Raw genomic sequence first — 23,198 nt, forward strand, 5'->3', positions numbered from 1 at the left:
AAGATATATTGCATGAAAAGAAGCCTTAATATCTTTTGTGTTTTTTCTACTCAAGTAAATGTATCTTTTTTTCAGGATGTTCATGTTTTTTTAATCAAATACAAGATACAGTACAAATACTGATGTATATATGTATTTGTTGTTCTTATTATTATTATTTATTAATTTATTATTACAATGTTCCAGGGTTCAAGTAATCATAATTTATGCTGCAAATAACCCATTTTGTGGCATAAGGTGTTTCAATGGCTCTTTAATTCAGAAAAATAATACCTAGGAGTCAATTAGTAATGAGAATTAATAATATATTGGAGATTTTACATGCGCTCACAACTTCCACAAGGCATTCATCAGGAAAGACTTCCATTATTGTATTCTGAATTAAATGAACTGATTTTAATTACTTTTTTGGCATATAGCAGTTCCATTAAGCAGTATGAAGCTGGGAGTGAAAATGAAGGAGAGTTTAACTGAAGTGTCTTTAAAAAGTCCATTGCGACACATTTTTGTAATTATAAATAATGCAGCCTGAATTTGTATGAGTAAAGAAAAAATGAAATTTTATGGCTGACCAACACTTACGAGAGCATGAGGGATCCGATCAAACAAAAATGAAAATGACATATGACAAAAGAATTCACATTTAAATAACCAAATATTATTATGCATCAGATAACTGAGTTTTCAAAGCAACATGCAACCAACAAATTGAATGAGCTCCAAATGGGCAGAATAGTAAATTTCCAAATTTCCAGAGCATCTGTCTCCTAAACCACAACATAATTTCATCTGTCAAGGGGATAAAAGTCTAAAAGTAATGACAGCATGGAAAAAATAAATAAACTGCTTCAGAGAAAAGGTATGGTAGTCATGTCAAAGCTCATACTCGGTGGAAGACTTCAAAGGATATTTGCTAAATGATGTTGAAGTACATGCTCAAACATCATAACGTGTGTTTAATTTTGTAAAAAATCAGTGACACTTTATGGACAGTTCAGAGGTGCAGGGCGCAAACTGGAGTGCCCTGACTATCCAGTGGATTACAGGATTTGTCTGTCTTTGTGATTATCAGATGTGTCAAACTTTCCCTTGAAATAATCTCATTCACTTTATGAACCTGCATCAACCAACACTGAGCTGACTAATGCTGCTGTTCAAACTTGCTATGTTTGTTCTTCAGATCAGAGATGTTATTCATGTAAAGTTTAATGTAAATGCATGCAAGGGAAACGTGCATGAACAAAAGATCTACAGACAAATAGTCACTGCACTCACTGCACTAGTCCTTTCATCTGGCCCTCCCATAACCTTTTATGTAAACAGAGCCATGTCCTGTAAATCTGTTTTATCATTCAGACCTAGCAGGGCGGGGAGGCGCCCCCTGGAACTTCAGTAAAAAGAGAAAATATTAGCTTACTGGCTGAAGAACAAAAAGCATAACGCGATCAGAGGAAAACGTTTTAAATAGTATAGTTGAACGAATGTTTTACTTAATATAGTGGTAAGAAGCTGGCAGGACGGAGTTGTTTGCACGTTGTGGAAGTTTCTTGAGGAATACTGACATTCGCGCAGTGGTGAGTCCCACATGTATAATTGTATTGAAAAAAGATTAAGAAAGCGTTTTACCTATAAAGTTTTTACATAGAGACTAATTTTATTATAATGCAACTGTGTGTGCTGGTGGTCATTGTTAAGCATCCGAAACAATGTGCTTGCTTTGCGTGGGGTCGTGCAAGGTGTTAATTTTGCTACTTTAAATTGGGCTGCTTTGGTGTTTAGTTCGCGCACGCATCGGTGTTCATTTTACGGACCGACTCGTATCGTTCGTTCGCCGTGGTCTCTTCTATTCAACCGCCTGGCTGCTTTCCTGTCTTATAGCATGAATTAATGCATTAGGCGAAAGTCCCAATTCGCATAGGCTACTATCCACGCTAAATAGTAGGCTATTAAAGATTACTAATCTTGAATACTATTCAGGGGGATAGTATGTGAATTGGACACAGAGCATGGTAAGATTTGATCTTCTGAACGAACACGCCCGCTTCACTGAACGACTCTGGTTTGAACAAAACTCACAACGATATTGAACGAACATCATGTCCGTCGTGTATCTGTTCCACATCAGTGAGGAAACGGGAGGAATGTGTAAAAGTAGCGTAACTGATGACCACATAAAGTTAAATTCTCAATTGTAATTTGTGAGGAAACACTATGATGTTTAAACACACTTGATCTGAAGTGACTTAGTCGATCGAATCACGTTTTAATGCATCAATGATTCTATAACACACAAAAATAGGCTACTTGTTGCCACCTACTGGCGCAACAGAACATCGAACAATTCAAGGTTGATTTATTTCAGTGAACTAAAAGGTATGAATCTTTTTAGCGAAAAGAATCAAGATGCTATATTTGCTTGTATTAAACTCCCAACCAACATTGCACTGCTCAGAGAACACCAAGACCAAGAAGCAATTATTATTAATTAGAATAAAGAAACTAACACAGCGTCTTAAATTAAGGGCCAGATCATAAAATAAATAAATACATTTACCATATTTAAAAAAATATATAAAATAAATATATAAAAAATAATAAATACATAAATAAATAAGTTCTCAGATTTTCCCCGGTGTCATTGAAATATCTAAGCTGTTGCTCTGTTTCTAATATAACATAATTATGTCTTTGTATAGGCTACTGATAAAAATTGGTGGAAATGGTTGGTTGCAGTGGCAGCTGGAACTTTAGAAATGGAGAAGCACGAATCGATGGCAAAAATTGTACTTAGCCTAATATCTATTTATAATTATTTTGGTGTCTGTAAATTTCCACCAAAGCAACTGCCCAACTATCAAGTTTACAACTAAAAAGTGAACTTGACAATGCTGTATATTTTTATATTTTTACAAATGCTAAGGCAAAAGACAAAAACTATGAATTAAAGACTTTACTGTAGAAATTAAACCTAATGCTTTACTCCCTTGCTTCTTGGCTGTGCATTTTCCCCCCACTGGGCATGAGTAAAGTTGAAATATAACTCCGGCTCTGGAGGTAAATACCCTTTGCTCCTTTGAGGACATGAACTTTCACTCACACACTGTAGCATACACGTGCAATAGAACTGTCATGAGAGTGAGCAGCAGGGCCAAAGAAGAGTAAACTGACTTATGTTACAACTTGACCATGATTTAGCATGTCATGTTTTCAAGGTAGAAAATATTACAGAGCTTATATAATGAAACTGGGCTGGCTTCCAGAAAAAAGTTGATTGAATTCATTATATATTTTCTCATGTAAAAGCACTCATGATAATCTCATTGACTCCCAGTGAATCATTGCTGTATAACTGAAATCTACGTTGTTCTACTGCTTGTTTTTTTTATGGAAGATATTCCAGGCCAGAATGTACCAATCCTTTACATTATGTTCATTTATTGCATTTTATTGTTGCTAATTTAATAAACTCATAAGCAATGAAGTTGACTACCACAGCTTGGTTATTGCACAGCTTGGTTATTGGGTGTATAGCAATACACAATAAAGCACTAAATAAATGCCTCATTCATTCATTCATTCATTCAGTAGAGCATGGTGCTAGCAACATCAAAGCCATGGGGTCAATTCGAATGAATGAAGTCGCTTTGGATAAAAGCATCTGCCAAAAGCATGTAAATGTTTGGTAAAAATACTTTAATTTGATGGAATTGTGGCAGTTCTGATTCTGTACCACAGTTGTAACGTTAAATAGTAGTTCATTAACTACACTGGAAATCCTCTTTTCCCTATTAAAGACTGACTGACCCTTCACTTACATTACAGTATTTGTGTCTTGTCATGCACATTGAGTTTGAAGGAGAGTAAGCTGTACTTGTACTTATTTGACTTATCTTACACTCAACAAAGGCTGACCTGGTAATGATTTTGCAGTCTACATTTTCATGGGTAAGAGCATGTTTCTTGGTATGAATATGAACAGTATATAGATCTAGGAGCAATAGACCTTAATTTTGACCTGACTTATTTGACTGTCAAATATAAAAAGTCTTTCTTTAAGCTGTTTCTCCAAATACGTGCAGTATATTTTAATTTTGTGCACATATTTTCATCTTTAATCAACATAGTCTTTTATTCATTGATTTTTAGATGACATGAACACACATGCACCTTCCAATTAGTGCAGCTTTTTTGCCCCAAAGTTAGCATTTCATTTTCAGATCACTCCATAAAGTGCATTTCAAAAGCAACATTGAAAAGTTCTTTGACAGTCGTTACATTCTATGCCCTGACAAAACAATAGTAGAAGGTAAAATATATACATAAAATATATGTGGTTTATCTTGATATTGAAAAATACGTGGTTAATAATGAAGATGATTTACATTATCAGCTGGTTTTGAGGTCTTTCACAGGTTCACTCTTGTTCCCTTGCTCAACCACAGGTGCCATGAACGGACAGTTTTTTCAGTCATGTGGCCATATCTTGATAACCCTTCTACTCACGACTGTCACAGATGTTCAAAGCGGGAAGGTTCTTGTCTTTCCTGTGGATGGCAGTCACTGGGTCAACATGAACATTTTGGTGGAGGCACTTCATGCCAAAGGTCACAGCATTACAGTTATTCGGATGGCAGACAGCTGGTACATCAAAGAATTCTCACCTCACTACACATCAGTTACTATAAATTCTCCAGGAGGATTTGATGAAGAATTCTTAGAGACGTTTGCATTCAGACTTATGAAAATCCTGAGGGAAGGTTCCACCTGGGCTCGTCTGAAGCTGGAGATAGAGACGTGGCAAGGTACTTTTGAGCTGACTAAAGTAGAATGTGAGATGATAAAGAGTATGATGGAAGACCAGCAGCTAATACAGTCTTTTAGGGATGCCAAGTATGATTTGCTTCTTACAGATCCACTCTTGTTTGGAGGTGTTCTTTTGGGCCACTTTCTGAAGCTGCCCATTGTCTATAATATCCGTTGGACGATGTATAGTGAAGCACATTTTGCGATAGCTCCTTCTCCACTTTCTTATGTTCCTTTTCCGATGGTGGAGTTATCAGACCGCATGAGCTTTTTTCAAAGAGTGAAAAATGTAGTGATGTACACTGTAGCTGAAGCTATGGGCGTTTTACTGTTTGCTCCAAATTATGATGCACTTTGCGAACGGTTCATTGGCCCAGGAGTGTCCTTCCTTACCTTAGTTCAGAGTGCTGATCTGTGGCTCCATAGAGTTGATTTTATTTTTGAATTCCCGCGTCCCACTATGCCAAACATTGTCTACATGGGAGGTTTTCAATGCAAGCCATCAAAGCCTCTTCCCCGAGATCTGGAGGACTTTGTGCAGAGCTCTGGTGATCATGGTGTCATCATCATGTCTCTGGGCACTCTCATTGGTCAGCTTCCTGATGATGTGGCTGAAGCGATTGCTGAAGCTTTTGCAGAACTTCCACAGAAGATCATCTGGAGGTACAAAGGAAAGCAACCATCTGCTCTAGGAAACAACACCCTTATGATGGACTGGATGCCTCAGAATGATCTTCTGGGTCATCCTAAGACCAGAGCCTTTGTGGCACATGGAGGAACCAATGGGATTCAAGAAGCCATTTACCACGGGGTACCAATCATTGGATTTGGGCTGATTTTTGACCAGCCTGATAATCTTGCAAAAATGAGAGTACGAGGTGTAGCCAAGAATGTAGACTTTGCCACAGTGGATAAGGACTCCTTCCTCAAAACTGTTAAAGAGGTCCTTTATGATCCCTCTTATCGGGAGAACATGCAGAGGCTCTCAAGGCTTCACAAGGACGTTCCAGTGAAACCTCTGGACAACGCCATCTTCTGGATTGAGTTTGTTATGAGGCACAAAGGTGCTGCTCACTTGCGCACAGAGTCTTACAAAATGCCCTGGTACTCTTATCACTCTGTTGATGTCATACTGTTCCTGCTTTCTGCTGTGTCTCTCATAATCATGAGCATATATGCTGTAATCAGATATTTCTGCTGTAGAATATGCTTAAGAAAAACAAAAAACAAACTTGAATGAATTGTTTTTTTGTTTTTTTATTCAGGTAATAAGCAACTCTAGGTGAGGCATTTCCTGTATATCTATGACAAAAGCTTTGAATCGATATGATATTAATTTCATATGGTGATCTATAGATGTTGATTTACTGGTTTGTGCACGTTTAAATTTGTGTTACTGTTTTAGAACCTATTCTGTATTTCAAAAATGAATTATGTCAGGTGCACCATGGTTTTTATTTATATTTAACTGATCTCATTTAGGTTTTGTTTTTCCTTTTATGCTATTATTTCACCATTTCATGCATGACCTAAAGGTGTGTTGTACCACTCTGAATTAAACTTTTGAATTGAACAGAAATAATGTAACTAATAATAAGAACTGTTTTAATGCCTTAGCCTTTCATTTATCAGGTGAGCAAAGTTCATTATAAATTAAAACACACACACACACACACACACACACACACACAAAACTATTCAGCAAAATACATACAATGCCACAAGCATAGTTCAACTGATTCCCAAATGAATTATGACATGATTCTTTTTAGTGAATCAATGCATTGTGACCAGGGTATTCCAACCAAATCTCAAACAAACGACTTCTTGGAACTGGTTCTTTTTAGTGACTTGCACACATGCAGCTGACAACTTACCATATTATGTTGCACTCAAACCTCATTAAGCTTTAATAGATTAATGTTTGTTGTTTGTATGACAGTATTACCTTAAAAATGCACATACATTTTGTCATCAGTAGCTATTTTGAAAGAATGTATAAATTAATTAAACATTTGACCAATTTTTTTGATTGTTTATTTTGATAATCATTTTTATTTCAAATGTTTATATGTAACATATAAAACATGTACAGGAAATCAATTGAATTTAGAGAATCAGTTTGATTTAAAGTTCTATCGGGCATTTCACATGATTTTTTATGTAATGAAAATAAAATAAAATATTTTGTTAGAGTAAGCACTGTTGTTTTTCATTATATTTGCAACCTTGACCGTGTTTGTGCCAAAGACACTCTGGTCTTTCCTGTAAAATGCTCTATATGTAGTCTAATCCTCTTATTCTATAGTGTTGATATGAAGTACTGACCATTTAAGTAGCTGCAGTGCACTAAGCTAGTCAACATCCAGGTAATTACACAACAAAATTCTAAATGGTAGCTCATTAACTAGGGCTTTGCAGGTAAATGCCCTTTGCCCCGTTAAAGACAGTTAAATGAGCATTATCAGCATGCACAACGAGACCAAAGGAGAGTAAATGCCTGTAGTTTTGTGACTTACGCTACACTCAAGGCTGACCTGGTAGTGATATTGCATGCTACGTGGGTAAGAATATATATTTTAATAGCACAGAGATCACAAGGAACAATATCACTTAATATTACTACTAGACATGTTTGCTGTTTCCTCAACAATTAGAAAAATCTAGATTTTTATTTGATATTTGCCTTGCCTTCATATGGGTGTTTTTCCTTTTTTGCAGATTTGAATGGCATCTAGTAAACACAAACCAGGTGAGTATATGTTCATGGTCACTAGAATTAAGTATTGTGGCTGGTCCAAAAAAACAAATGTAATCAACATAGCTTTTTTCCACTGATTCTATACAAGAGTCACCTTAAGGCAAAAATACAATACATTAAAATATGACCAGTAGATCACTAGTCATCATACACTTGCCAACTTTGTAAATGGTTATGAAAAATGGGTGACATACTATAAATGACGGCGAATCACACATTACCATACCTTCGAATCGTTTGATCACACAAACCTCATGCAGAAACATGTTGTTCATTGCTAAGACATTGCATGACAAATTAAAATGGCATGTTCAAAAATGGGCTCAAAATAGCAAACACGTTTGATATCCTACTGAATGGAATCACAGTTTGAAACAAAAAATTCTGAGTCGGGGCCCGTTATATGCGATGCAATTTTCAGCAAAATCTGTCAACTCTGACTGCCCAATATCTGCAGACTGGCTCTGACGCTCAGCAATAGCATTAATGCATCCAAACTGCAAATCTGAGCAAAAGATGTGTAGCGTTGCTTCTTTATTGGCTCCTTTTTAGTGCAGCTGCCCTGCGCCAAAGCTCACTAGCATTTCAGTTTACATTCTGTTAAAAAATGTCACAGACAGATGCAATGTTGAAATTAATGAACAATTCATACTTCAATAATATTGCAGCTTGACATACTTAACTGGTTCTATCAGTAGGTTATTCTTACTCTGTTGGTTTACAGCAGGTGCCATGAACAGACAGATTTTTCAGCCGTGTGGCCAAATCAGATTAACCCTTCTGCTGCTGATGACTGTCACAGTTGTTCAAAGTGGGAAGGTTCTTGTCTTTCCTGTGGATGGCAGTCACTGGGTCAACATGAACATCTTGATTGAGGCACTTCACGCCAAAGGTCACAATATTACAGTTATTCGGATGGCAGACAGCTGGTACATCAAAGAATTCTCACCTCACTACACATCAATCACTCTGAATTCTCCAGGAGGATTTGATGAAGAATTTTTTGAGACGTTTGCATCCAGACTTATGAAAATCCTGAGAGAAGGTTCCACCTGGAGTCATCTGAAACTGGAGATGGAGATGTGGGAAAATGCTGTGAAGATGTTTAAAATAAAAAGTGAGATGATAGTCAACATGTTTGAAGACCAACAGCTAATGCAGTCCATAAAAGACACTAAATATGATTTGGTTCTTACAGATCCAGTTGATTTTGGAGGCATTCTATTGGGTCACTATCTCAAACTGCCCATTGTCTACAATGTCCGTTGGACAGTGTGCAATGAGGCTCATTCTGTAATAGCTCCTTCCCCACTTTCTTATGTTCCTTTGCCAATGCTGGAGTTATCAGACCGCATGAGTTTCTTGGAAAGAGTGAAGAATGTTGCGATGTACATCATAACTGAAACACAAGTCGCTTTTATGATTGCTCCAACGTATAATGCACTTTGCGAACGGTTCATTGGCCCAGGAGTGTCCTTCCTTACCTTAGTTCAGAGTGCTGATCTGTGGCTCCATAGAGTTGATTTTATTTTTGAATTCCCGCGTCCCACTATGCCAAACATTGTCTACATGGGAGGTTTTCAATGCAAGCCATCAAAGCCTCTTCCCCGAGATCTGGAGGACTTTGTGCAGAGCTCTGGTGATCATGGTGTCATCATCATGTCTCTGGGCACTCTCATTGGTCAGCTTCCTGATGATGTGGCTGAAGCGATTGCTGAAGCTTTTGCAGAACTTCCACAGAAGATCATCTGGAGGCACAAAGGAAAGAGACCATCTGCTCTAGGAAACAACACCCTTATGATGGACTGGATGCCTCAGAATGATCTTCTGGGTCATCCTAAGACCAGAGCCTTTGTGGCACATGGAGGAACCAATGGGATTCAAGAAGCCATTTACCACGGTGTACCAATCATTGGATTTGGGCTGATTTTTGACCAGCCTGATAATCTTTTTAAAATGAGAGTAAAGGGTGTAGCCAAGACTGTAGACTTTGCCACAGTGGATAAGGACTCCTTCCTCAAAACTGTCAAAGAGGTCCTTTATGATCCCTCTTATCGGGAGAACATGCAGAGGCTCTCAAGGCTTCACAAGGATGTTCCAGTGAAACCTCTGGACAACGCCATCTTCTGGATTGAGTTTGTTATGAGGCACAAAGGTGCTGCTCACTTGCGCACAGAGTCTTACAAAATGCCCTGGTACTCTTATCACTCTGTTGATGTCATACTGTTCCTGCTTTCTGCTGTGTCTCTCATAATCATGAGCATATATGCTGTAATCAGATATTTCTGCTGCAGAATATGCATGAGAAAAACAAAAAACAAAAGCAAATGAGTTAAATTGTTAAATCGACAATATTTGTGTTGTACTGTAGAGTCTCTACAGCTTTATTGTTTTTGTTCAACTATATTCAGATCTGGTTTAAGTAAGTAAACAAATCAATCTCTTAATTAAAATTGTTTTCATATGGTGATTAATAAATGTTGATTTATTCAAACCATATTACATTCTAATATTTACTCTATATATGAACAAATATTGTACATACATGCCATTATTTGTCTCATATACAGTGTCATATATACATATTTTCATACATATATCTAATGTCTTAGTGTTCTTCTCAGCTCCTGATCATCATGTCATCAATTATTTTTGCTATAAAAACCATCTGAATGTAACAATAATACAATTAAAAATTTGGGGTTTTCAGCATCATTACTCCAGGCTTCAGTGTCATATGATCCTTCAGAAATCATTCTAATATGCTGATTTGCTGCTAGGAAACATTTCTTATTATTATCAATGTTGAAAACAGTGCAGCTTAGTATTTTTGTGGAAACCATGATATATTTTTTCATTATTCTTTCATGAACATAAAAACCAGAATTTATTTGAAATAGAAATCTTACATAACATTATACATGTCATTACTGAAACTTTTGATAAATTTAACGAATCCTTGTGGAATAAAATTATTAATTTCTTTAAAAAAAAAAAAATCTTACTGACCACAAATGTTTGAACGGTAATGTATAGATTCCTATTATAGTGCAGTGGATTAATGAATGGTATACTGTTCATCAAACTGGGTGACCAGAAGAGCACAGTGCCTGTTGTCCCTTTCACATTGTGAGAGCAGAATAAAAAGAAAGGCCAAGTACTCATAATCCAGCGCTTGATAGAATTAAAAGAGCTCTTGTCATAGGGGTTCTTATTATATCAGTATCACATTAAAAATGCCAAGTGTTACTGTAGCTTACTAAGGGATAAAAAAAAAAAAAAAGAGTGTGATGGGAAATTTACAACCCGGTCTATCAAAGTGATGGAAAGTATTATTTGTAGTGCATCCTCTGGCAGGGCCCGATCTATTGTGGGATTAGCAGTCTTAAAAACAGACACGGCTGCAGCAAAAATGTCTCTGTATTTGATGTACTGTGTGATTATTATTATTTTGACCTTCTTGAACTGTGCTAAATGATGTTGAAATTCTACTAAATCCAAATGGTTGGGTTTTTATGGCTGTTATTTTTCGTTGCAATGTGACAAATTCATTTTTTAATAGATCAAATGACTGATTTATCTTTTCTACAGTTGTTCTCACTGTATTATAATAGATTTACTGAATGCAACATTCACTTACTTATTCTTACTGGATTACTGAGTTCACTTATTTTTGTTTTTGTTATACAGCTAAACTGTTGCTGTGCTTTATTGCTTAAAAGGGGTGGTGCTGCAAGATGATTTATATATGGATATAATTTTAAAATGTGCTTGTTCTCTTGCTTTGCAACAGGAACTATGAACGGACAGGTTTTTCAGGTGCTTGGGCCAGTCGTGTTAACTCTTCTGCTGACGACTGTCACAGATGTTCAAAGCGGGAAGGTTCTTGTCTTTCCTGTGGATGGCAGTCACTGGGTCAACATGAACATCTTGGTGGAGGCACTTCATGCCAAAGGTCACAGCGTTACAGTCATTCGGATGGCAGACAGCTGGTACATCAAAGAATTCTCACCTCACTATACATCAGTCACTCTCAAGTCTGAAGGAGGATTTGGTGAAGAATTCCTTGAGATGTTTGTTTCAAGACTTATAGGAATTATGAGGGAAGGTTCCACCTGGGCTCGTCTGAAGCTGGAGATAGAGATGTGGCAAAGTTCTGTAAAGATGATTGAAACAGAAAGTGAGATGATAGTCAACATGATTGAAGACCAGCAACTAATGCAGTCCTTAAAAGCCACCAAGTATGATTTAATTCTGACAGATCCGGCCATGTTCGGAGGGATCATACTGGGTCACTATCTCAAACTGCCCATTGTCTACAATGTCCGTTGGACAGTGTACAATGAGGCTCATTTTGTTATAGCTCCTTCACCACTTTCATATGTACCTTTTCCAATGCTGGAGTTATCAGACCGCATGAGTTTCTTGGAAAGAGTGAAGAATGTAGTGATGTACACCATAACTGAAATACTGGTTGCTCTCTTGATTTCTCCAATTAATAATGCACTTTGCGAACAGTTCATTGGCCCAGGAACATCCTACTTTTCTTTAACTCAGAGTGCTGATCTGTGGCTCCATAGAGTTGATTTTATTTTTGAATTCCCGCGTCCCACTATGCCAAACATTGTCTACATGGGAGGTTTTCAATGCAAGCCATCAAAGCCTCTTCCCCGAGATCTGGAGGACTTTGTGCAGAGCTCTGGTGATCATGGTGTCATCATCATGTCTCTGGGCACTCTCATTGGTCAGCTTCCTGATGATGTGGCTGAAGCGATTGCTGAAGCTTTTGCAGAACTTCCACAGAAGATCATCTGGAGGTACAAAGGAAAGAGACCATCTGCTCTAGGAAACAACACCCTTATGATGGACTGGATGCCTCAGAATGATCTTCTGGGTCATCCTAAGACCAGAGCCTTTGTGGCACATGGAGGAACCAATGGGATTCAAGAAGCCATTTACCACGGGGTACCAATCATTGGATTTGGGCTGATTTTTGACCAGCCTGATAATCTTGCAAAAATGAGAGTACGAGGTGTAGCCAAGAATGTAGACTTTGCCACAGTGGATAAGGACTCCTTCCTCAAAACTGTTAAAGAGGTCCTTTATGATCCCTCTTATCGGGAGAACATGCAGAGGCTCTCAAGGCTTCACAAGGACGTTCCAGTGAAACCTCTGGACAACGCCATCTTCTGGATTGAGTTTGTTATGAGGCACAAAGGTGCTGCTCACTTGCGCACAGAGTCTTACAAAATGCCCTGGTACTCTTATCACTCTGTTGATGTCATACTGTTCCTGCTTTCTGCTGTGTCTCTCATAATCATGAGCATATATGCTGTAATCAGACATTTCTGCTGCAGAATATGCAAGAGAAAAACAAAAACCAAACTAAAATAATGAGGATGAATATGTACTTGTGTGATTTTGCATTTCTTGCGTAACTTTCCTACTTTGTATGAAAATACAGTGAAATTAGGTTTATTTTAATATTTTACCTTATACAGTGTTATTTAAACATCTATCTATCTGTCTCAGCTTATCTCCAAATATACTTTGTTGCACCTAAAAACAAGAATACTTGGGAAAATATATTGGGGAAATAATATATTTTTACTACCTGCCCATTTAGCAGTATAATGTGCTTTTTTTTTTTTCAGTATGTCATACTATTTCTTTCCCAAAGGCATTTTTCATCAATGGAAAACAATGAACACATTTCTTGACATTCAGCAGACATTTTATTCTGAATGACACAAGCAGTAGTGACAGTTCCACTGGGGCAGCCTGTTTACTGTGATTATGTATTGCTCAAGAGCACAATGGAAGTAGATGTCTCCAGTTTATGATTCACATCTTTGACTTTTGTGTTAGCAGCCTAGATCAGGACGTAATCTTCAATCCTCTAAAGCAGAGGTTCTTAATTCCAGTCCTGGGGACCCACAGCATTGCACATTTTATATGTCTGCCTTATCTGATAGTCCAAGTTTAGTTCATGCAGCTCTCTGCTGATGATTTAAATCAGGTGTATACTGTAAGTAAGAGCATATTAAGGATAAAGATACATTTTAACAGTATATGTGTGTCCCCAGGAATTGAAAACCACTGCCTAAAAGATAATGCTATAGATACGTTTTTGAGACTATAATTTGCGTATAACTTTGACAGAATAAGGCAGATGCCAGAATGGATTGTGTGACTTGCCCTCACCCTTGAAAACTAGGAACAAAACATTGAAAGATAAAAGGTAATCTAATTTAAATAAACCCAAAATATAATCCCCTGAAAATGAGGCAAAGCAATTGAGGAAGAGCAGGTTATTGATACGCCAGTACAACAGTGACTGCCTTTATGAGTGAACTGTTGAATTAGCATTCAAGCAATTCGTTCAAAATGCCAAATGTTTCAAGAATAAATCAAAGGACTCTTAATGGTTGGTTACATTCAAAATCACGTAACTTAATTACATATTTGTTAGTAATTAGGAGTTTGCCGCATTCAGCCGTTTTGCCGGTTGTCAAGCATTGTCGGAAAGAATACTGTATATAAGATGCATATTCAATATATGCAACAGTTTCATTCATTAGCAACCATAAACACTGCATGCTGTATGATAGTGAGGTTGCTGACAATTCTAGAATGTCAGTCAAATAAATGCTACTTTAAAATACATCAAATATGCTTTGAAAACTTTGACAACAACTGTTTACTTGTATACATAAATAGACATAACACCAAAAAATAAAGCAACATAGATGTCACTGCAGCAGTGGTTCTCTCCTTCTCAAAGTAATGGAACACCAAAGCATACAGTGTTCATGCAGTGAGCTAGATACATTTCACCTTGTCTCTTATAGGCAGGTTTATTGGTAGTTTTACAGACTCCCTTACTCATCACACTAACCACTGGGCTGCAACAACATGCATTTCTGCTGCGAAATATCTGTACACTACACACTCACACATATACATAGAAAATCTGGAACACACACATAATCTTTATGCGTGTTTGAAATTGTCCTGACTTCACGCTTTACAAAACAAACAGCAGAACTTTCTGCTGCTTTAGTACTTTAATATGCTGCCAAGCTGCTAAAAATATAAGCGTAATTGAAAGCTTTTATCCAAGCAGATATAAAAAGCATTTCTTCCTTTTTTTGACATCAATATAGTTTAACTGAGGTTTTAAAGGATATCCGTCTAATGCAGTAGGTGTATGTGCAAGCATATTTTCTGTGTGTCGTTGTTTTCTATTTATTTTAAGGATTGTTTGGCATCATCCCCATTATCCTTCACCCAGACAACATGCAGGCTATTTCTGGCAAACATAAGAGAGGAAACGACAATGTCTGAACATCAGCAGTCTCAGCAGGTGCAGTATATATGTTTAGACATTATGATGGTGATGTTCACACATTTTTATCATGCTCCCTGTAACATATAGGGATCCTATGACAAACCTTAGAGTTTTTGCCTACTTCAATATGGACTCATGTAAGCTTACTTTAAAGAATATCCTTTTTTAATCTTTAATAATCTGAAATCTCTTTAAAAAAAAAAAAAGCAGAAAAAACTATTATAGTTACAACGACTAAAAACACTTTCAATAAATATACAGTATGTAAGCTACCATATGTGACCCTAGACCACAAAACCAGTCTTAAGTGTCAATTTTTCAAAATTGAGATTTATATATCATCTGAAAGCTGAATAAATAAGCTTTCCGTTGATGTATGGTTTGTTAGGATCAGACAATATTTGAAAATCTGGAATCTGAGGGTGCAAAAAAATCTAAATATTGAGAAAATCGCCTTTAAAGTTGTCCAAATTAAGTTCTTAGCAATGCATATTACTAATCAGTTTTTATATATTTACGATAAGAAATTTACAAAATATCTTCATGGAACATGATCTTTACTCAATATCCTAATGATTTCTGGCATAAAATAAAAATTGATAATTTTGACCCATGTATTTTTGGCTATTGCTATAAATAAACCCCAGCGACTTAAGACTGGTTTTGTGGTCCAGGGTCACATATATATATAATTTTATATATTATTATTATTATTATATTTCCTATAATAATTTTCCTTTTTTGAGACTAAATTGTTTAGACATGAACTGTGGTACCATTATATTTATTGTAGTATGTATATATTTCAGTGTTACATGATGTCAAAAAAGCTGAATTGATGATCTGATTTTTTTTTTACCGTAAATGCACTGTCAATTATTTTAAAGCACATCTTCTTATATGCAATATTTAGCGTTCTAATTTCATGTTAATATGATCAAAATACTAAAGCACTCTAGAGCACAATAAAGCAAGATAACAGAAACCTTTTCATCATTTATCCAGGTTACCATGACAGCCTGAGGGTAGCAGCTCCTTCTCTCTCTCTCTCTGTGTGTGTGTGTGTGTGTGTGTGTGTGTGTGTATCTCAATGTCCTTCAAAGGGTGCTCTGTCCACTTAAATAGGACAAACTTCCTTTTCTCTCTCACTCTCTCTATCTTTCCTTGAGCACTTTCACCCCATTAGTCATTCTAAAAAATGAGTATTTAAGATGTGTGAAAACTGGGCTAAAAAATCCGGACACATTAAAGTTTCTCCATTGCTCACATATGCATCTATTTTCAGAAACAAAACTGCTGCACAGTGAGAAATGCTGCCCCCCAAAGGATGGCGTGCATTTGTTTATATTCAGTCTCAGAGCTGTTTTTGCATATGTGTGTATGCTAGAGTAGACTAGAGTATTACTCCCAACAATAATGTCTGTCAGAATATGGATACACAGCGTAATGTAGCAGGGATTTTGATGAATGTTTAAGTCCACTGAAGTAAGTAATTACAGCTGTTCCCCATCCCCCTCAGATTTAAACCGTGACACACATGCGTGCGGGATGCTGGAAATGTCCTTCAGTCGTTCGTCATGCTTTTCAGACAAACTGAAACCGATTCAGTGAGGGGCCATCGACCACAGTAAACATATAAAATGGGATTTAATATAAACCTTGAAATAGACAAAAAATAAAAATAAAAATGGTGTGTTTCTAGAGAAAAACAGTTCACTAGAACATTATGGCTTTATTGTGATTAAAAACTGTATCTTTGGTTTAATCAAATTAATTATGAGATTTGTAGCTTAATTCAATGGATTAGTTACACTTTATCACATATATCAATATTTTCTATAAAATAATTTAAAAATAGCACACAATTGTGGCAAACAGAGCATGAATGGACATTACAAAAAGACACTTTAGCGACAGCTTTTACAGAGGTTTGATGCCTTCATATATGGAAAAAAAGTGTTTTTCTCTAGCCGCCTGTGAGAAAAGTCTGGGCCAGGATCGTGTGGTACTGCAATTGCTGTCTAAATTGATATCTTGAGTTTAAAAGCATGAATTAATTGTTTCTACTTAACCAAAAATATCTTAAACAAAATGTTTACATGTTTGTTTACAGTTAACTAAAATTAAAATCATTAAAAAAAAAAGGTTACCAAGAAAACATTTTTCGTTTTCATTTATTCATATACTGTATAACTAAAACTGAAATGAAAATGAGTAAAAACTATACAGACAATTAACAAAAATCAATAAAAATGACAAAACCACAACAAAATTATTAACATTTTAGCTAAAATATAAATGGAAAATAAAAAAATAAAAAAAATCGAATAAACGCTATAAAAGTATCTCAGTGATAACACTGGTGAAGTCACAGACATCCGATGTAAATATTTGCAACTCAAACGTCATTTAGAAGTCGACTCCCCTCTGAATCACACTTATGGTGTGTCCTCATTTAGACGTTTATTAGCTAAATAAATGTGTGCACTGCAGGAGAGCGAGAGAGCGTGAAAACGCTTGTACGTGGAGATGAGATAAGACATCAGCTGCCTCTTGATCCTTTTGTTTGCTCATGAACTCAAGGGTGTTGAAGAACGTTGATGGCTTTCTGCATGTAACAAACACACACGTATGCATTACACATCTCACTGCCCTCACCATCAACTTCTCATTTGCATCTCATTAATTATTCAGAAAAGCTTCATAAATATGCAAACTCAATTCTTACTCTAACTCATTTGCTTTATGCCATCTGGCCATTAAGCAACTTCTAAACAGTTCATTTAGAGAGCCATCCACGCACGCACAGGCAGACAGGTAGCTTCCTGCATCCAATTTACATACACAAACCACACAGACTTGCTGATCCAGCTGAAGAGAAGACCACCAAGGTCAAGGCGTCTCTTCCTTTATTCCCATCAGCTCTCGTTCTCTCTATCTCTGTCTTATCTCGCCTCTTACTACCTATTGCACATATTTAAGGAGTGTTTCTCATTCTTATGCTAGTTTTAACGCTACTATCACATCTCTTTTTCTCAGGATATGTTTGTAATAGTGCGAGAAGTGTTGTAGTATGCTATTTCTGCAGTGTGCAGTATGTGTGCTGTGCAGTGCATACTATCATTAAACACCAGGATGTATGCCAGAATATACAGTATGCACAGAGTACTGAATCCCACAATGCAGTGCACTTGACTTCACCTTCCATTTCCGAATTAAATGGAAATGCAGCGATTCTAGCGAATTAACCAGAAATTATATTAGCTGCTATTTTAACATTTCCATCCTGAGTCTTTACACAAAATTGGATTAAAAATGCAGGGCAGTCATTTAATTTTCAAGGTGATAACTGGATGGCACACAGTGAATTAAAGGAATACCTCACCCAAAAATGTCCTTACCCTCAGGCTATCCAAGAAATTTTGCATTACTTTACTCACTCACCAGTAGATCCTGTGCAATGAATGGGTGCCGTCAGAATCAGAGTTCAAACAGCTGTTTGGACTCATTCTGACGGCCTAAGGGAGACTTAATATCAACAAATTTACATTTTTAGGTGAACTAGTCCTTTAAACATACAACGTGGTGGTTGTGTGACAATGTTGCATACTGCTGTTTGGTACATTTATCTGTTTTAAACGTATTATATTGCATTTCTCACTGCAGATGTACATTAAAAATGTAGATTACAGTGTATATTGAGCAGAAACATTCTCTCTCCACACACACTCATACTCTTTCATTACTATCCTAGCAATCATAATCTCTGATTGCATGTGTGTCTGTGATTATATAAACTTTCAAATATGTAAAATATACATTCTATGGCAAGGACAGATGAAAGTAGATTGTAATTCTAATTATGGATTTGAATGTGCATAGAAACAATACACAATCATGCATATTTGAAAGCATGGAAATTGGACAATTATAATCTATAGGTCACATTTATTTGTGTGAATACATATGTGATAGAGGAAAATTGTGAGTGTTTGTGTATGCATAATCTGATTACACTTAATGACCTCACAATGTTTAAAGGTCTTGAAAACACCTTAAGCTGTGTTCATTTATCAGAAGAAGGTCATAAACGTTTGACCGAACTACAGTAGATTACAGAAGATTTTTCCATTTTGCTATGAAAAATTTTACTACATTCTGGCTACCGTCTAATTGAATGTGTGTATGTGCGCATTGCCAAATAATCATATTGTTTCAATAATAAATAAAGACTTTTTAATGACTTTTCACAGTCTCTTTAGAGAGCATAAATAACTGGTCTTTATTAATCAACAATACTAAGCAAACAGTTATTTTGATTATTATTTATTTATTATTTATTACTTAAATTATTATTTAAGTTTATACAACAAAAATTTGAGAATCTCCCACAAAAATAAGTTCAAAAATCTGCTGAAGCTGGTTGCCTTAAAATTTTAAGTTGGCTCAACTTTTTTTCTTTTTTTTTTACAGTGTGTAGGTGTTTGATTCGCTAAAAAGAACTGAATCATAGGAGTTATTCGTTCTGAATCTGTACTACCCTGGTAGCATTGTACTGTATGTTTTTGATCCACTAAAAATAACTTCTTCATATGAGGTATTTGTTCAGGATTCTGATTAACAACATGTAGTGTTTTCTGTATTATTATAAGTAAATGAATGAATGCATTGTAACCACACTTTTGTGTTTAGTTTTGTTAATATACTGTCAAGGCCAATTACTGGATTGCATTAATGTTGCTTCTGAAAAGTCAGTGAAAAAAAAAAAAACTTTAGCAAAAACGTCTATTAAATGTATTATTTGGCATGTTTTTGATTCACTGGCTTACAAGAGTCATTTGTTCATGATGAATCACCATAAAGTATGAACAATATAATACTGATGCATACCTCAGCAAATTACTTAAAACATTTGCTAGTATAAAAGCAATCAGTTCTACTGTTTGGCTTGCATTGTGAATCATTTGTAAGAGATGCCACTCATAAAATGACTATTTTTGACTAAAAGAAAAGCGACTATCACACATCCTCTACAAATCCTGGGGTTTGTGCACAGCATCTGACATGCCCTCTGTCTGTTTGAACACCTGTCCATTTACCACTTGCCCACCTTTCTCACACTCTCTCACTTAAATACACATTTTTTTCCTGGCTCCACAGGTGAACCACACACAGACACACACACCTGGTCTCCATCTGCTGTCTCTGCGCTGAAGGCGCTGCTCTTATTGGCAGGTACAGAACTGGGTAAAGGTCACAGGATGGTGATCCTTAATTACATATCTCATTCCGTTATGACCTGATTAAAAGCAGAAATCAGAAGTGAATGTGTGAGAGGTAAGGAATCTGTCAGTGTATATAATGCATTCCAAATGTGACGTTCCCAAAAGCATCAGGGTGCACTGCAATGTCATTTATAAGTCAACCCTGTAAGTCAATCCATTCATAAACAGAATTCATCCAAAAATGAAGATTTTGTTGTCATCTACTTCGTCGTGCTCTCGTCGTTCCAAACCTGTGCGACTGTGTAACTTAAAACAGAAAAGAATATATTTTAAAAAAATGTCTTTTTTTTGTCAAGACAGAGAAAGTCAATTGGGTCCAATGCACTCTCACATTCTTCATAATATCTCCTTTTTTTCATTTTTAAGCGAACAATCTTTTTAAAACTGTGGTGTGCAATTGGTAACACTTTACAATAAGGGTCAATTTGTTGACTATAGTTTAGTTAACATGAACTAACAACGTAAAGCATTTATTAATCTTAGTTAATTTAATATCAACATTTTTTAAACATTTCAACATTTACTACTACAGTAAAAAGTAATATTTAACGGATATGCATGAACTAGCCAAGAAAAACTGTATTTTTATCAACCAACGTTAACAAAGATTAATGAATACTGTATATGTATTGTTGTTTAATATTCAATAATGTTAATGGCCCCTACTGTAAAGTGTTAGTGTTTGTTTGTTTGTTTGTTTGTTTGTTATCAAAAATAACTTGTTTTAAAATGTGACTGACATGTTTGTAGTCATTTAAAAATATTTTAACAAGTAATTAATTTCAGTAATTTTTACATATAAAAAAATAAGTTATCTAGTCTATACATTTAACTTTTTTTCTTTTTTTTTTAAACAAACATTCCCGCAGTGCAGGATGCTAACTGGGATTAGAACTGAATTTGAATGTTGTAAAATAGCAAAACTTTTGAAGGTGAATTTAAAAGTTACTATGCATAAAGAACAAAACTAACACATCCATTAATTTTATTTATTTTATTTTTTATTTTTTTGTGCCAAGAAGATTGTACCCTTACTCGTTTTCATTCCAGCTGTTTCACTCTTCTTGTTTTTACGATATCTCCTCTTAGCCTATCATTACTCTCTCTCACCATCTGTTATAGATCAAACCATTAGTTGGTTTATACAATTTTATTTTGTTGCCTTTTACACTTTTTATGTCGAAATGTGTGTCCTAAAAGAAAACAATTTAAAAGGAGTGTAATGTCAGCAGTCCCTGATAGCATGCTGGTTCAATAAAATGCAAAAATGGTAAATAAAAGACAAAAAACATGATGTTCAAAATAAGCTGTGTCACACTGGGGAAAGCGTTCGATCTGTGCTCAAACTGAGATGAGAAATTCTTGAATATTTTGCCAGTTGTAACAGCTCACTCCCACAGTTTCATCAAAGCAGTGCTTACCACGCTTGGCCACCACAGGTACCTCAGAAACGCGTGTTTGTCTAGCACTACTGACTGTTAAACGGTCTTGTGCCTGCTGATGACTGCCAAGAGGTCAATCAACTTGATGTCAATGCTGTTTATGACTCCAAAATGTGGTCTATATATTGAAAAACTGTTCAAACCCTAAGTCTTACATTATTTGAAGTAGCCATGCAAATTAATTATATGTTCTTGTTTTATTTTCAATATAGTATTTTAATTTTAATTGCTGCTTGATGACATAAATAATAAGATCCTCCACATGCCTTCACTATATTCTGTTTACTCTGTGCAAGCAATACCATTTAAATATGCAAGAAATAAAAATAAAAAAAAAACTTGAAAATGTTTCTCTTGTTAAATCATTGCTTATTCCCAGTTTCTTTTTTTTTGTTGTTGTTGCTGTTGTTGTTGTTTTTTTTTTCACTTTTTTCACTTTATTTCCCTGATGCTACCATTATTGTAACAGTAGATATATATATATATATATATATATATATATATATATACTGTACATAAAACCAGGGTTGGCAATGGCAATAACTAGTTTTTCCAGGTAGTGATACAGTAGCTCAGCTTTTTAGTAGTATGTGTAGCAAAATGCTAGTATATAGCTGTATTTTTGTGATTCGTTTAGGTGATGCTAGTGGCACAGAAATAAACTTATTTATTATTTTGAATGCTTGAACAACAAAACAATTATATGTACTGTATTTTACTCACTCACAATTTCATTGAACCTTTGAAAATATTGCAGTCTGTACACATCCTGCTCACAGACTGGCTGTGGTGTTCTAAAAAATGCATGTGTTGCCTGCAATGAATTTAAATCACAAAAACACGTTTTATTTGGAAAGAGCCAGGATTCTTGTAAACTCGCAAACACACACACACACATACAGAAACAGGTACGTGTCACAAGAAATGGGGTCTGAAGTGCAGGTCTGACACCTTTCAATACGCCTGAAGCTACACTATCATTATATGAAAAATTTTTCAATTCTTTTCTCTTTCTCTGTGTGTCTCTCTCTTTCCTTTTTGCCCATCTCTTTTTGAAATATTGCCCATCCCAGGAAAAAGAAGATTCGCACCCCAAACCTGTAATGTGAGAGAAATTACTGCCATTTTCAAGTATTTTTTCCCTCTGTATCTCTTCCATACTCCTGGCTCTATCCTCCCTCTTCTCTGCCTTTCTGAAAGAGGACACCTTGCAGGAATGAGGTTCATCATGAAGAGTTCTCTGTCTCTAGAGGATTTCCGCCCAGAGCGGGTGGAAAAAAAATATGCTTATACGGATAAAATTCATATGCCTCGTATGATATGAAATATGCATCTCACATGACCATAACGCTTTGATTTATGATAAAATTCCATAGGAATATGCAAATATAGCGCTAATGAGGCCTCAAGCATGAATTATCACACTCACAGGAATTTCACAAGCACATATACATGCCGCGTTGGGTGTGAATCTGAGTGCTTGAGTAAGCTGATTTATATTCTCTTCTAAATTCAAATGTACACATGTGTGTTTATGTGAATGAGAGACAGCACAG

General features: G+C 35.9%; 4 protein-coding genes across 8 annotated transcripts in view; 3 read left to right on the forward strand and 1 right to left on the reverse strand.

The window, feature by feature from the left end:
* elfn1b (extracellular leucine-rich repeat and fibronectin type III domain containing 1b) overlaps positions 1-23,198 on the reverse strand; it is an 89,711-nt gene that overhangs the window by 39,192 nt on the left and 27,321 nt on the right. The gene's annotated exons all lie outside the window — the stretch shown is intronic.
* Positions 1,435-11,333, forward strand: LOC131535841 (UDP-glucuronosyltransferase 2C1-like). 4 transcript variants are annotated; one of them, XM_058768347.1, is made up of 3 exons: positions 1,435-1,574; positions 7,525-7,555; positions 8,289-11,333. In XM_058768347.1, the coding sequence occupies exons 2-3, from the start codon at positions 7,531-7,533 to the stop codon at positions 9,893-9,895; spliced, it is 1,632 nt and encodes a 543-aa protein (XP_058624330.1). In that variant the 5' UTR covers positions 1,435-1,574; positions 7,525-7,530; the 3' UTR covers positions 9,896-11,333. The 4 variants fall into 4 exon arrangements, with proteins under 4 accessions (XP_058624330.1, XP_058624343.1, XP_058624337.1 ...); XM_058768360.1 differs by having other exon boundaries at positions 8,292-11,333; XM_058768354.1 differs by lacking the exon at positions 1,435-1,574 and adding an exon at positions 7,264-7,367.
* Positions 1,437-19,159, forward strand: LOC131535873 (UDP-glucuronosyltransferase 2C1-like). Of its 2 annotated transcripts, none has more exons than XM_058768396.1 (5): positions 1,437-1,574; positions 4,443-7,367; positions 7,525-7,555; positions 14,823-14,930; positions 15,921-19,159. In XM_058768396.1, the coding sequence occupies exon 2, from the start codon at positions 4,448-4,450 to the stop codon at positions 6,041-6,043; it is 1,596 nt and encodes a 531-aa protein (XP_058624379.1). In that variant the 5' UTR covers positions 1,437-1,574; positions 4,443-4,447; the 3' UTR covers positions 6,044-7,367; positions 7,525-7,555; positions 14,823-14,930; positions 15,921-19,159. The 2 variants fall into 2 exon arrangements, with proteins under 2 accessions (XP_058624379.1, XP_058624370.1); XM_058768387.1 differs by lacking the exon at positions 1,437-1,574 and adding an exon at positions 1,583-3,945.
* On the forward strand, positions 7,279-14,807 carry LOC131535864 (UDP-glucuronosyltransferase 2C1-like). Its single transcript, XM_058768378.1, has 3 exons — positions 7,279-7,367; positions 7,525-7,555; positions 11,358-14,807. Exons 2-3 carry the CDS (start codon positions 7,531-7,533, stop codon positions 12,956-12,958), a joined length of 1,626 nt encoding a protein of 541 aa, XP_058624361.1. The 5' UTR covers positions 7,279-7,367; positions 7,525-7,530; the 3' UTR covers positions 12,959-14,807.

Source organism: Onychostoma macrolepis, chromosome 01 (assembly GCF_012432095.1).
Source record: "Onychostoma macrolepis isolate SWU-2019 chromosome 01, ASM1243209v1, whole genome shotgun sequence".
Taxonomy (NCBI): Eukaryota; Metazoa; Chordata; class Actinopteri; order Cypriniformes; family Cyprinidae; genus Onychostoma; species Onychostoma macrolepis.

Coding starts and splice junctions, on each gene's coding strand:
- LOC131535841 (XM_058768347.1), top strand. CDS start 7,531: ATGGCATCTAGTAAACACAAACCAG. Junction 7,556..8,288: donor ATCTAGTAAACACAAACCAG/GTGAGTATATGT, acceptor GTTGGTTTACAG/CAGGTGCCATGAACAGACAG.
- LOC131535864 (XM_058768378.1), top strand. CDS start 7,531: ATGGCATCTAGTAAACACAAACCAG. Junction 7,556..11,357: donor ATCTAGTAAACACAAACCAG/GTGAGTATATGT, acceptor GCTTTGCAACAG/GAACTATGAACGGACAGGTT.